The sequence below is a fragment of the Protopterus annectens genome, chromosome 14.part0 (assembly GCF_019279795.1).
Source record: "Protopterus annectens isolate FY-2018-M chromosome 14.part0, PAN1.0, whole genome shotgun sequence".
In the NCBI taxonomy this organism is placed as follows: Eukaryota; Metazoa; Chordata; order Ceratodontiformes; family Protopteridae; genus Protopterus; species Protopterus annectens.
This window is the reverse complement of record NC_056748.1, coordinates 184,568,832-184,584,881: the sequence shown is the minus strand read 5'-3', so window position 1 is coordinate 184,584,881 and position 16,050 is coordinate 184,568,832. Positions and strand designations below refer to the sequence as shown.

General features: G+C 38.6%; 1 protein-coding gene across 3 annotated transcripts in view; it reads right to left on the bottom strand.

Moving 5' to 3' along the window:
* Positions 1 to 16,050, bottom strand: part of FAF1 (Fas associated factor 1) — a 5,915,525-nt gene that overhangs the window by 1,154,982 nt on the left and 4,744,493 nt on the right. For all 3 annotated transcript variants that reach the window (XM_044055943.1, XM_044055942.1, XM_044055945.1), the window contains exon 16: positions 6,106 to 6,186. In XM_044055943.1, coding sequence (XP_043911878.1) covers positions 6,106 to 6,186 — 81 coding nt within the window. The remainder of the gene's footprint in view (positions 1 to 6,105; positions 6,187 to 16,050) is intronic.

Genomic DNA, 16,050 nt, shown 5'->3' with positions numbered 1-16,050 from the left:
AACTTGTGCATGTGGCTGCCAATATCTAGTACATACAGCTTCCTGAACAGACATGCTGTATCAACTTCCAGTCACAGGAAAAATTTTACCTGAGTGAGTATTCCGTCATCCCCTTATCCCAGTTTTACCATAAACATCTTCTCTGCAACACAGTGACAAGGTCATCATGTCAAAAGTACACTTTCTCTCCATAAGAAGCAGACTTCTCCTGCGGTACTTAAGACTGTGTTCTCTAGACTGTCTAACTAGTTTGTTAGATGGTTCAAATTTGACAGTGGTGAACTTGTGCGTCTGTATGGTCCTAGTGTCGTGGAAGTAAAGCTTCATCAACAGATGTGCTGTGTCCACTTCCACTCAGGAGAAACCTTTAACTTTGGCTACAGCTCCCTCTGCAGTTTATCATACTTTTAAAACAAGCTTCTTCTCTGAAACACACATTTGAGGTCCTCTTGTCAAAAGTGCACTCTCTCTCCTTAAGAGGCATATTTATCCTGTGACACTGGCAGCTTATACTGTTTTCTCGAGACTGCATAACTAGATAAGTTGGAGGTTCTAATCTCACAGTGGAAAATTTGTACATGGCTACAATGTCAGGGAAGTACAGTTTCCTGATTTTAACATGGGAACGGATGTTCTCATCCCCTTACCTACTTTTACCACAAAAATCTTTTCTGCCTCACTGTGCCCTTATAACTCAGATTTCAACTATGGCACTTGTGGCTAATTCTGTATTCTATAAATTGTAAAATTCAGACAGGTAGGGGGTTTGAATCCAAGAATGGTTAACTAATGTGACTATGTGTACTGTCATCTACAACTGTGTCTGTGACAACAAACCTTATGTAAACTTCCACTTAAGCACAGGATTACCCTATAAATTTGCATTAGTCCCAGGCAATACATAGTTTTGAAAACATAATGAAATGAACTACATCACAGTAGTCATATAAGTTATCCTGTGGTGCTGGCGGTTGACACTGCGGTCTCTACACTGTATAAGTACAGAGGGATCCAGCAATGATTGATTACTGTGCATGTGTGTTTGTCTGTTGTGCTGTGTACAGAAGGCTTCTAATGCATGTAGTATGTGTAGCTGTGTATTGTTACTGTGCACTTCAACCACCTTCGTACATTTTTAAAAGAATACCAACATATCAAAGAATGGTGATGTCATCCATTCAAATATGCATTGTCACAGTTGTAAAACACCATTTCGTGTGGTACATGTGATTCAGGACGTGTTCTGTACCTTGTCATCTTACATAGTCTGTTCAAATCCAGTCATTAATCCTTACTTGTTTCAGTATGTCTGTGAATGTGAAGATAGGTAATGATGTTGCCAGACAGCTATCTGCCATCTACCTGTATGTGTGGGAATTCCTATTACAACAATTTCTGCAAATTTTTCACACAGAAATGCTTTAAATGGATAATGATGATGCTATGAAATGACATTTGGCTTTCCCATGAGAATAATGCTTTTCCTGTGGCATATGGACAAGAGACAATGTTTGGTATGCTGTTGCCTTAGTAAGGCATGTGTCTGAATTCTTGATTATCCTCAAGTCACAGTGACGACTGCATTATGCATCACATGCGTTAAGACTTCCACTGTGGAACATATGATTCAGGTATGTCGGTACACTTACACAGCTTGCAGTTCAATTCCAGTAAACAGCAACATTCTGTGAATGTATTGACATTATACAAACAATACTGTATGAAGTTATTATTCTCAATTTTAACTTTGGAGAAAGAAATATAAAGTCATTTTGTAATACCCTGCCAGAGAAACAGTTGTTTTGGAAATGTTTATGGTGTGAGTGCTTCTGCGTCACATACATTTAGTAATGACTTGTATATTATACTTAAACAGATACCGTGTTTCAAATCTGGGACAATGCTGTTATACAAAACAACAGGGACAGCTTGCTTGGTCGAGAAACAGTGAAACTGTTCTCTCCTTGTTATCATTCTGATAAAATCACATTGTACATATTACACTCAAATGTCCTTTAATACTTCATATATTAATTTTATTTATTTGTGACAAGATCCATTGCTGTCATGTGGCAGATGCAGTCATACACAATGTGTATGCATTACGATACACAGACGTCTGAATCTGATAACATTTGTCTGATAACTGTTTGACAGGAGTGGCTTACGCAAAGGAAATATTACTACACAGTCAGACGGCAACATTTTTAAGGCATCGCCCTCCATGGTAAGGCATCAATACCAATTACAACAGGAAGTGCTCTAAGTCCTTCAAGTGCATTTGTCAAGACTCACACAGTATGCCTATTTGTGTGGTATCACAGGTTGATATGCATCTTTCTGATATCTGTTCTGGCATGTGTTTGAGTCTGGCAAGATGCAAATATTGAGTATGTCACTGATTGTTCACAGACATTCCTTAAATTCTAAATAAGAATGCACTGCATTGTAGGTCTTCCTCCAAACATTTATGAATTACTGGAATTGTTTTCTTCACAGTGTACTGCTTTACTGGATATGAGGACTTGCATAATATGTCTTCCTGTATGGCATGGTGATAGATCATCATAAATTGTGCCTAAGCCTGTGCTCAGAAACTTTCTTGCATCTTTGTGTTGTCTTCATGCTGTTATAGCAGTGTTGACTGGAATGTCTTGTGAGCAAGCCCGGTATAATAAAGTAGTAGATCCACTCCATTTACAAATGGAGACCTTGAACTCCTGCACTGTCAACAGATCTGTGTTGTCATTTGTCACTTGTTTATTTTGATTGCTGCTATATTACTGCTTATGATATACATGTTTGTCTAAAACATGTGTCAAGATAATATAGCCCCTCATCTATGGTTGTCCAGTGACAACAAATGGTAAACATGTCTCTTTCTGCTATGGCATGACACGGCTGCTGAATGGATCATTCATTGTTTATAGAAGATGAAGTGGAGGATAGAGCACTACAGTCAGTTATCATACATACGTATCTTGTATATACATGTATTCAGTAACTGCACTGTATGCAAACAGCCCTTAATGTAGCCACTGTCCTTGTTAACTGTTATCTCAACTCAGCATGTTATCAACACTAATATCTCACTTACTTCCCTTTCTTACAATGTTGCATTCTGTACCTCTGACATCCATTGTTAGCATGTCAGTTTTTAAGTTATTTACATGGGTAAACAATTAGAATCAGCATTATTTATTATTACCATCAATATGGATGTCATTCTGTTGAAAATGTTTCTTTGTGGCATCATCACATTTGAATGCATTACTTGATTACATTTTTTTCCACTTACCCTCCCCTCCCCTTATTTCTGCACTATTAACACTGTATTCTGTGTACAATCTCCCAAGTCCATGCACCCTGCATCTACATTCTTATACTTCACTTGCTCTTACTTCATATAAGCTATCTGCATGTGCTCGCATAATGTATTTGCTTACAGGCAAGGAGTATTGTTTACATTGTGTGCCTATGATTCTCAGCACCATTTCATGGCAGCCAACATTGCTGTTGGCCATATACTGGTGCTTGAAAGATGTAAGCAAGACGAGCAGGATGCATATTCAAGTGCACTGCTGCTCATCACACTAATGCGCTTTAACAATTATTAATGAATCCCAGGGTACACGTAACACATACTGAGTATCTGTTTGGGTGTATGTTACTCAAATGTTGAAGGGAAGTGAAAGCAAGCCTTTGAATAAACAAGGAGAGGATCAGTGACTGTTTTTAAGAACTATATGACTGGTTTATATACACACACACACACACACACACACACACACATGTTCACTCTCACAGGTATACAAGTCCTTTCTCTTTGACCAATAAATTACATTGTATTATCCAGTTTCTTCGCCACCTCACAGTATGACGTTGTCCTGTTCGATTCTCAGCTAGAGCGTCTTCTGTGTGGAGACATGCGTGAATGGGCGTACCTCCATTGAAGGTTGTGCGTCAGGGCTGGCAACTCGGCACGTAAAAATCCTCTGCCAATCATTAGCGGACCGGAGTTCCGCTGTGGCGACCCCTAACTGGGAAAAGCCGAAAGACACAACATTATCCAGTTTCTTCACCTTCATAACTTCTTGGTGTCTACATTCTGTACGTGAAAGAAAACCTATTCTACGTTATGCTTCCTTGTTAATTGCTCTGTACTACATAAAAACTGATTGCTCTCTGTAGTAATCTTGGAAAGATGTATTCACTTTCAACTTACTACATATATTACTTCTCATAACCACTTCCACATAGAATGGTTTTAGACCCAATCACAGTACAACCACTGCTCATCTAAGAACAGGTACAATAAATCACAATAGAAATTTACGTCTTCTAACCTCAGCCTTATTTCTGGATTTATCCAAGGCATTCAACATAGTCAATCAACTAACTTTCCTAACTAAACTCTCCTCCTATGGGCTATCACCATCCTCACTTCACTGGTTGCTTATTTACCTCACTAACAAGTCCTAAGCAGTGAAATGGCAAGATTATTTCTCCTCTTTCCTTCCTATAACCACAGGAGTCTTATAAGGCTCCATCTTAGGACCACTACTGTTTAACGTATTTATCAATGACCTACACAGAGCAGCCAAAAATACTTTGATGACTCTACACTAGTATATGCTTCCACAAGCTCCAAATACTCACCCAGAAATCCTTCTCCACCACAGAAGCTTGGCTTGACAACTCACAACTTCGCCTGAATCCAAAATAAACAAACAAAAAAACTAACTACAGCTGTTCACACCCAACTCTCTCGCATCCAAAAAAAAAATACCTTTAATACAGTGTCTTCCAATAAAAAAATACAGAACTGGTATCCCAAACCAAACTACATGGTGTGGTTACAGACAACCATCTGAAATTTGATCTCTGCCATAAGTAAGCCATAAAGAAGACAGCAAAAGCTACATTGTCTCTGTAGAGTAAAACGTTACCTTACTGACTCGAGTCAGTAATACAGTCACTTTGTTTCTACTCGGAACCCTACTGTATGCCTCTCCTACCCTAACCAATCTCAACTCCTCTCTATCAACCAAACAAGAGCAATGCTACAATAATGTAGCCAAATTCGCAACAGACCAACAATATATATTACATCACTGCCTCTCTCTAAAACAGGTCTATATTTGTTCGCCAAAATTAATTTTCAGTAAACTCCAATTCGACCCATATTCACTGAAATTCACTTCCACGATTCGCTGAATATTCCTAGGGCAAAGAAGTAGTTGGCCAATTACACAACTTTGCCCTTTTCCTCAGTGTAATGAGATCTCGGAGTTGATATATATAGTTTGGGGGATACAATTTAATTAGATGTTGTCCTTTGTGCCGCGGGGCAAGTACTTCATTGCCCTTGGAATATTCAGTGAATCGCTGAAGTGAATTTCGCTGAATAAGGGTCGGTGAACTGGAGTTCGCTGAAAATGAATTTCGGCGAACTAATATAGACCCCTCTAGAACAACTAAACTGGCTTGAACTAAATCATTCTCTATTGTACTCACAATTAATTACAACCTTTAAAAATATATATTCGTATGCAGCCCATCGAATTGTTATTTTTTAATCAAAACCGTACATGATGCAACTGACGTCATGGATGTCTGAATAATGAAACTGACTGGAAATGATGAAGCAATGCAAATGATGTCCATGATGTCTGTATAATGGAACTTTTCTCCCCAGGCTTCCACTGAAAAATGGCACAGCTTGGACTTTCCTGTTAAACACATGCTAATAAATGAATGAATAAATAAATTGTACATGGGCATGCACTGCAAATTACTTACCTTTTGGTAACAAAGACCATCCTATTACATTTGAAATAGGTTTTGTTTGAGTGAAAGCATTCTGAAAGAAAAATTAAAAGCTATTTAGTTTGCAATGAACAGCATGTAGTAGGTAGACTGGACGCACTAAACTGGCCTAAGGTGTGAATGTATATGCATGGGTGCTTGTGTGGTATGGAACAACCTTGGCATGGTGTGAACATTGGCTTCAGATGATTGCCGCTGTTGATCTGACATCCCAAGCCCATGTGCAAAAATGGGAAAACGTACGTTATGGGTGGATGTATTGTTAGTGGTACAAACCTTTGCTCTGTCTGCTTCTAGTGAAAGGCGGTAAGCTTCATCCTGTTCCCTCTTCACTGATTCTCTTGCTTCTCTTTCATCCTAAAAATAATAGGAATTAGATTAGTGAAACTGCTTCATGATTTGCTAATACATTCCTTTCTCATTTTCAAAATAAAAAAATGGCTTATACAACATCCACAATCATTCAAAAGAGAGAGACTACTCTTAAAAGCTATTGCAAACTTGCTCAACTTTCGTTTAGAATTCTGCCTCAATATGAAAGCTCACAAAAACCAAAGGGCTATTTTTCACAGCAGTTCTGCCTTAAAAAGAACACAAGAAACAAGCAGCAGATAAGGACAGCACCGACATCTATTTAATGAAGTTATATTTTAAAGAAAAAAATAGCTTATACCTGTAGATCAGGAAAAAAAAAATCCCTTGGAAATTACTAAAACATTAGTGCACGTAAATTTTTTTATTTATTTTTTTGAACACACAGCATGTTTCTTTTCTACTTTTTCTTGGTATTTGTGTTAAGACCACTTTAGGTCAATACAAAAGCAAACATGCAAGCATGGTGACAGAATTCAGTCTTATGTCACCACCTGCACGGAATTGCCATTATATTACAGCCAACTGGCAAAAATTCAGTTGTAATATTATTTACATAATCTTATACAAGCGACATCCACTCATTCCACCTAAATAACTGCATACATAGTGTGTGTGTATGCATATATATAGGTCTAGTTAAACTGTTCTATCACAAGGATGACACACAAGTTACTGGCAAAAAAAAGAACAGCATATAAACTCAAATTATCAACATCTGATTTCAAGACTGGTGTCACTGCAATGAAGGGAATATGACTTTTCCCCACAATTGTGCAATCTTGGAGTTGAAATATAAAAGTGGCAGGGGGTATGGGGCATGTCCTAACACATGGGGGATGCAGGGAGGGGGGCTTGCCCCTTGCAAAAAAAACATGTGTTTTGGATTTGCAAACTGTGAAGTTATTTCCTGGAACATGAACATGTCAAAATCATGAGTTTTAGATGTTTTTGTCAGTGCTGTGTGTGCCGACCCTGTGATACTGAAATAATGGGCATACTTAAATTGAACTAAGTGTGTACATATCTCTCTAGCTATCTATCCCTCTCTCTCTCTCTCTCTCTATATATATATATATATATATATATATAGATATCTATAGGGTACTTCACAACTTATTGAACGGTGGTATACTGAAAGTCATAATACTGAATACAAGTCCTGAAATGTGAAAATGCTGAAACTTTACAGTGTTAAACCAAGAATACCTATTAATAGCATACATGTATTACATACACACACTGTGGCAGCACACAGCCAGTCAACTAACAAGATCACTACCCTGTTAGTGAAACTTAGAAAGGAGTGCTAACAAGGGTCCTGCGGGTGTGGGGTTTTCAGCATTTTGACATTTGAACATTGCACATTCAGTATTATTACTTTCATTATATTACCTTTCAGTAAGTTGACATGGGCCCATGTACACGTACACACACACACACACACACACACACACACACACACACACACACACACACACACACACACACACAAGGGCATTGATTTGTATATATCTGCATAGGGCTGGGAACAACTATACAGAGCAAAAAAATGCACAGTCTTTGCAGGCAGTACCATGTTCACAAACTGCCTATTACATCCAGAGTCACAGAAGTCTTACACAACAAAAATTGCCCTATATATATCCACTACAACCAATCTGTAGATCAAATGTGGGTAGCAAAAATAGGTCTTCAGCCCAATAAAGACAAAGGAGACCTTCAGACGCAGCCTCTATCCCAGCCTGTCTTTGTCAAAGGAAGGCCATGCCTAATGAACCTGGTTCACTTCTTTGAGAAGGTCACCAAGGCAATAGAGGAGGGTAAAACAGAGCATACTGCCAACCTTGACCTGGCTAAGACATTTCATACAATACCACACTTGAGTACTGTTAAACTTGCTTAATTAGGCATAAACCCCTTTATAACACTCTGGATAGTCAACTGACTCAAGGATGGGGCACAAAAATTTAGGCTTGGTGAAACTACATCCTCAAAAAGGCCAGTCACCAGTGGAGTTCTCTCAAATCTCTGTGCTGGGCCAGTTCCTCTCTAGCATCAACTTCTCAGAAGTCAAATCCAATGTCAAAGACCTCCGGCTGACCAAGATCACAGATGACTGAAAACTGGGAGCAGTCACAGAATCCCCCCAAGGCACTAATATCTTACAAGAGGGTCTAACACAGAGAAATGACTGGTGCCAAAGCCATGGCTTAAAATTCAATGCCAAGAAATGCATTATAGTACCTTTTGGGAAGTTGGCCACCCCAAGAAACTATGAAACTATGTCATCAATAAAATACCCTTATGAGTTGACCCACTAGTCAATGATCTGGGAAGACATATAGACAGTGACCTGGACTTTGACCAACATGTATCCAAGTAAGTAAGGAAATCTTCCTCAACTTATAAGTAACTGCATGGCACCTAGGTCTAGGGAAGTTATTGTACCACTATACTGGGCCCTCATCACACCCATCATTGAGTATAATGCCCCCTTCGGTATGTACCTGAGCAGACATGTAGCAACTGGAACATCCGCAAAGGTGCCTTATAAAAAGAAAACAGGGCATAAACACAATGCTCTATGCGGATCACCTAAAAGCTCTATTTCTATACTCAGACTCCTACGGACAACTTACAGGTGATCTATGCCCTATAAAAAAGGCATCCCTGGACCCCTCTTTGATGAAACTTTTGCACATCTGCAAAATAAACTGCATTAGAACTACTGGATCTAAAGATCTAAATTTTGCTTACAACATAAATAGGACATGTTGGACAGACAGATACGTATTTCAGAGAATTGTATTTCTCTGGAACAGGCTCCCCATTCATGTGAAACAAAATCCCTCCCTAAACCTATTTAAGCGTAACTTGGACCATTGGATGAAAAATTGAAAATTCACCCCTGGTGTTGTGCCTACATCTCTGATGCACAGAGGCGGTTAGTAAATCATGTTGCAACCAACAATTACCCCTTAAATAAATGCCTAAAAAATACAACTTGTAAGAGTCATTTGGGTTTCACATATAAGCTTATAAAGGCCCTAGTGCTCGTTAGCCTAGTATACACCTATGAACATATGAATAGCCTTGTATTTCCTATGATTTTACGATCTTTATGAATTTATATTTGCTTCCCTTCGTGTGCAAATACATGGCTTCTTAAGACAATTTATAAAGTTAAATACTTTTTCTTATGAAAACATAAAAATGATGTTTTTTTTTTCCTTTATGACTGCTCCTTATAAAACACTATAAAGTTAAAACATAATGAAGTGAAAAATAAAAGTATCAGAAAGTCATGCTCTTGCAATCCTTATCTGCATGCACAATCATGCCTGCATTTTGAGCAATGACAGTATATGTCAAGGATGTGTAAAGTACTCAGGAATACTCTCAACTGCTACGCCCTTCACCAGAGTGCACGAATGGTTAAGTAGGATCCACTGACAAGAGGATTTCTATAAATAGGGCATTGACAGATACCACACCATATATATATATATATATATATATATATATATATATATATATATATATATATATATATATATATATATACACACACACACACACACATGCACACACACATATATATATATATATATATATATATATATATATACACACACACACACACACACACACACACATATATATAAAAATATATATATATATATATACACACACACACACACACACATATATATATATATATATATATATATATATATATATACATACACACACACAATTTACTTCTGTATGATCTAACTACTTAATGCCAAACAAAACACACAAAAATATCGTCAAACATACACAAAGCCAAATTACTTAAACATCAAATAAGTGAAACATCAAAAAAGGAAAACAATGTCCTTTCCTTATATTTACACTAAACCACTCTAATTTCTCTGAACAGTTAGTGGCAGTATTACAGGAAGGTTTTTTTAAGGTGTGGTGTGGGATTACAGTTGGGGTGGAGGTAGGGTTAGTGTTAGTATGCATTAATGAAGAGAAGCAGGGGGGAAGCAAAGCCAAAGCCCCCTGCCCACCTTAGTAATGCATGTTAATCCTAACCCTGCCCCTCACTCAACCTTAACACCACACTGCCAATTAAAAAATCTCTTCCTGTAACACTCCCACTACGCAAGACACTCATATACAAAAACATGCACCACCATGAGCTAACCCCTTGCTTAACCACAATTGTAACCCTAAAATACACACACTTGCATGCAAACACACATGTATACCCTTACCTAACCCTTACTCTGAGCCTGAGCCTAACACCCAAATACATGTGTACACACACTAACCCTCTCCCAATCTACACTCACCAGTTTAGAAGAAATGGAACTTCAGTATATCGGACATTTGACTATCTGGATGTCCGGCAATAAAGACCACTGCAAGCATTTGTCACACAAAGCAACATTCAACAAAATGCATGCTAACTATACACCAGTGTCTATGTTTTTTATTTTTTATCATGCAAACGTGCGTGTGTTTGTGTGTGTGTGTGTGTGTATATATATCTATAAAACTTAAACCCACTACCTTAGCAGTAGACAAACTACCTGCCAAATTCCTACAGACGCCAAAGCCATTTCCTACCCAGTCTCTATAATCACTAAAAGATCAATCTCAGAACAAAAGGTGCCACTTCTCTGGAAATGTAGTACATTATACCAATTCACAAATGGGGCAACTCCACTGACCTACCAAACTACCGCCCTATAGCTATACTTTCCCCACTGGCTAAAATAATGCAAAAATGTATCCACACCCAGGTCCTAACACATCTCCTCTCTAACAATCTTCCTGCCGAAACTCAAAACGGATTCCACCCCAACCACAGCACTACCACTCCACTCATCCATTTTAGTAACCTAGTAAATATGCAACGCAACAACGGCCAACTAGTGTCTGCAGTTTTCCTAGACTTATCAAAGGCGTTTGATACAGTCTCCCATACAAAACTAATAACATCACTCTCAGAATTAAAACTAACTACTCCCACTCTATTATGATTTCAGGAATATCTCTCCAATGCCAACAAGCTGTTCAGTGGAAAAACTCCCTTCCCCCTACTTCCTGTAAAACTAGGAATACCCCAAGGATCAATCCTAGGACCCCTATTTTTCATTATAATTACAAATAATATTCACAAAGTCACCCCTCTAGCAAACCTGGTTCAATATGCTGATGACTCCACCTTAATCTGCTCTGCCTTCACCCACCAACAACTTCAAATCAAAACTCAAGAAGCCTTTACATCCATCGAAACCTGGCTAACAAACTCCCAGCTAATACTAAATCCTAAAAAGACACAACTTATGCTGTTTCATCCTTCCAAAGCAGCAGCACCTACTACCCCATTCTCTATTTCTGCATTAGATAATATCCCTATCTCCCCTGTCACACAAACCAAATTACTAGGGTTCATTATTAACAATAATAAGAAATTTGACAAACACACAGCTCATAAAATAACCAAAATCAACAAAAAAAACTAGGTACTCTTTACAGATGTAAAAACTTCCTAACCAGCAACAGTAAAGTGATCCTAGCTTGTACCCACCTTCTCTCTGCCTTACTGTATGCTTCTCCTGTCCTAATTAATCTAAACAAGAGCGATATATACAAGCTATCAGTATGCTACAACAAAATAGCAAACTTCGCCACAAACTCCTCCTACCGTACCCACCACTGTCAGGCCCTTAAACAGCTTTCCTGGCTTGAACTCCCTAACACTTTAGCTTTAAACCAACTTCTTCTAGCTCAGCAAATTCTGTACCAACCTGACAAAACTCCAGCCTTACAAGGCCTGATCATCCTCTACCCCAATAACCGTGAACTTAGATCCACTAACAAGGCACTAATCGTAATCTCCAAAAGCCATTACAGCTCTGGTGACTCCCTGTATTCTAGCAACACTGCCAAGACTTGGAATTCCCTACCACTACAAATCGGGTCTATATTATAATAGTGAAAATCCTTTTAAGCAAATGCGAAAACACCGGCAGGTATTGTGGGAACCGTGAATATACCGAACGTACTAAACCGCGAAATACAAAAAGTCGAATCCCCATAGTCGGCCAACTCCCACTACATACTGCCTACCCAAACAAAATAAATAAACCAGATACATGCACTAACCAAAACCCTACTTCTAACCCTAAAGTAAAGCACCAAAACCCTACTTCTAACCCTACACTAAACCTTACATACATTACTATCTATGCACTTACCTTAACCCACACCCTAACCCTAAGGTCTGTAACTATCGCACACATACCCTGCAGAGATATACCAAAACAAAATAAATAATCCACACACATACATTTAACAAAACCCTAATTCTAACGCTACACTAAACCTTACATACATTACCTATCTATGCACTTACTTTAACCAGCACCCTAACCCTAAGGACCATATCTATTGCACACTTACCTTACGGAGCTATACCGCAGACAGGCCAACCATGACACTTCGACTTTTTAAATTTCGCGGTTTTGTGCGTTCGGCATAATCGCGGTTCACGCAATATGTGTCGGTGTTTTCGCATTCGCTTAAAAGGATTTTCGCTAATATAATATAGACCCTACAAATCAGGGTGCAACCTAATAAAACTATCTTCAAAAAACAGCTTATTTCCCACCTAAACAACTCCTGGACATGCAACTGCCTATCACCTGGCTGACATATTCTAACACATTTCCCCTTCCCACTATCCAACCTCTTTAACACTCCCACAGATGCACTATGTATTATCACACATTACTTACTAACTCACTGTCACCTACTCCCCACTGCCCCATCTACACCCACTAACTCTCCCCTAGACTAAGCTGAAAAGCTTTCCCCTAAAATGTCAATGCACCTCATATGAACTTGTCTATATTCTCCTTTTTTAGTTTTTTCCTTCTCTTATCTTCAGTACATCTTCAAGATTATCTCTACTAAACATACTGTATGAACAACCATCATATGTTACTACCGGCTATACTTTTAATTGTATGTCTAAATCACTATGCTTATGTGAATATCTTATGCAATCATATGTTATTGTCTGCTATATTTTTATAACTGAATCTGTAAATATCTTATGTGTAGTATGTTAGCAATTATTCTGGAGCTTTTCTCCCCGGGCCTCCGCTGAAAATAGACAGCTCTGTCCAGTCGGACCTTCCCAGTAAACAAATGTATAATAAATAAAATAAATATATATATATATATATATACAGCTAGATATAGATATATATAGATATAGGGATATATATAATGTTTACATGTATATGATCAATTAGGCAAGTGATCAAGTGCATTTATGTACATTCTATCTGATCAACTGATAACATATCACATGAGGCTGTGCAACAACTTACTTTGCTAAACAAGTCCCTGTATGGTATTTTCTTACCATTGTGATCAGCGTGGGAAGCAAAAGCTTAGAAACATCAGCTTTATACTGATGTAGGCTTGTGCACAACTGGTGATTCCCTATATACAGTACGTTCACTTTTTTACATGACTGCAAGGCCACAGAGTTAATATATTAAATTAAGGAGGTGTTTTGTCCTCCACATGGGGGATGGAAGGGGGCTTAATCTCAGTGCACAGCCAGTGATTTTCATTTAACAGTTTAAGAGTAAGAGAACTATGAAGTAGCACTGCTCTGGCTATAACCTGCATGTTAATGTGACCTGTTGGACTGTAAGACAGTGGTGTTCATGACTTTTGGATGAGTGAATAAACTAAGCATTTTATTTTTGATAAACTGAATGATGGCATTGTTGCTGGCTCTAAAATCTGGAAGCCCCCCCACACTTGCCTTTAAACAAATACATCACGTGAAATCCTTCAAGTCTATAAAAACACCACCAAATGAATACATGGCTGTGTTCCTGCTCAACTATTGGCTACACAAAACATCAATTCATCCATACAGTGTATTCTAAGCTATCCTGTCCTATCCCTCACCTTATCTAAGGACACTATACTGACATATTATAGATACAGCCTGCATCTCTATTATCCTTTCTCCCTTAACCACTTATGTTCCTCTTCCCTTTCCTTACCACTTCCCACACTTCTCCTAACATCCCCCTTATTTTTATTACAACCTTGTATTCCCCATCAATATCTCTTGACTTAATACACTGCTTCTTGTCTCTCCTATTCTTTCATCCCTTCTCACATTAGATCCTTTCTTTATCTGCCTCTATCCAATCACATAGCACACACTGGCACCTTATAGCCACTCAAAAACAATCTGACATCTTCTTGCTCAACCTTACTTAACCTCCCTCTCTCTCAGCTTATCTACTTATCATCACTTTCCACACCTACCACACCCAATGCATGATCCCAGTCCCTTCCTTTGCAGACATCTCTACCCACTTTCCTAGTATTGGCTGAAGCTTCTCTTTTCAACTTGCTCTTCCTGCACTCTGCTGTATGGCCATCACTTTCACCAGCACATTACTTAAATACTTATTTCCTCATATGACACTTTTAAAATGAGACACTCACAAACTTATTTATTGCATTTGTTGGCCAGGAAAGTCCAACTGCGCACAAAGTCACAGAGAGAAAAGCTCAAAATGATACATATTATATATACAATGTGTAGAAAAAACAATGCTTTACAAGTGTATGCATAGTCTAGTAATTAAAGACATTTTGTAAGAGTTTATACACTGTATAGAAAAGTCATTCAATATTTTTTCAAAAGTGTGCATAATAATAGAGTCATTGCACATAGTACAATAAGGCACAGATACATATTACTGCTTTGACCAAAGGAAGATAATAAGCATAATTCAATACATAGATAGAAATTTCCGTGGACAAATAGCGCTAAATACTTCATAATTGTTCTTCTTTCGGCTTTTCCCGGTTAGGGTCACCCCGGTCCGCTAATGATTGTCAGTAGATTTTTACGGTGCCAGCTCAATGCCCAGCCTTCAACGAAGGCACGCCCATTCTACGCATGTCTTTCGAACGCCACTCGACCACAGGGAGGACATGAAGACTCCACACAGAAGGTGCTCCAGCTGAGAATCGAACGGGAGAACCTCTTGCTGTGAGGCGACAATGCTACCACTGCACCACCGCGTCTTACTAAATACTTCATAGTAAAGACATAAAATATAAAGTGCCATAAAACATCATCCTTTCATGCTTTAGTTTTCGTTCTTTTTTTTTTGTGTGTGTGCTAGTCAGCAGCTGGTGTAGTGGAAGATTCTATAACTAAATGCAAGAAAGATGTGAGATGGAAAAAGGAGGCAGTAGTCAGTTATGGTGAGTGTATAGAGAAGAAGGTTTGTGAGAAAGAGAAAGGTAGTTCAAACAGCCTACCTTGACCTCACCAAGGCTTTTGACACCATTCCCCACTAGGGAATTATAGAAAAACTCACCAGCCTGAACATAAACCCCTACGTCACAAGATGGGTTGCCAACTGGCTTACAGACTGAACTCACACGGTAAGAATATCTGGCTCCATGTCCGACTCTAAACCAGTCACAAGTGGTGTCCCACAAGGCTCGGTCCTGGGACCCCTACTGTTCGGCATATACTTCTCAGAAGTACAGGCAAATACAGGAGGATTATGGCTAACCAAGTTCGCCAATGACTGCAAACTGGGAGCCATAATTGACTCTCCGGCTGACACGGACATTCTCCAAAAGGGCCTTACTAAGACGGATACCTGGTGTCAAAGTCCTGGTCTCAAGTTAAATGCCAAAAAATGCATAGTCATCCCGTTTGGGAAAAACAGAACACCCATGAATTACCACATAGGTGGTAGCCCCCTTGATACAGAAGAAGTAATA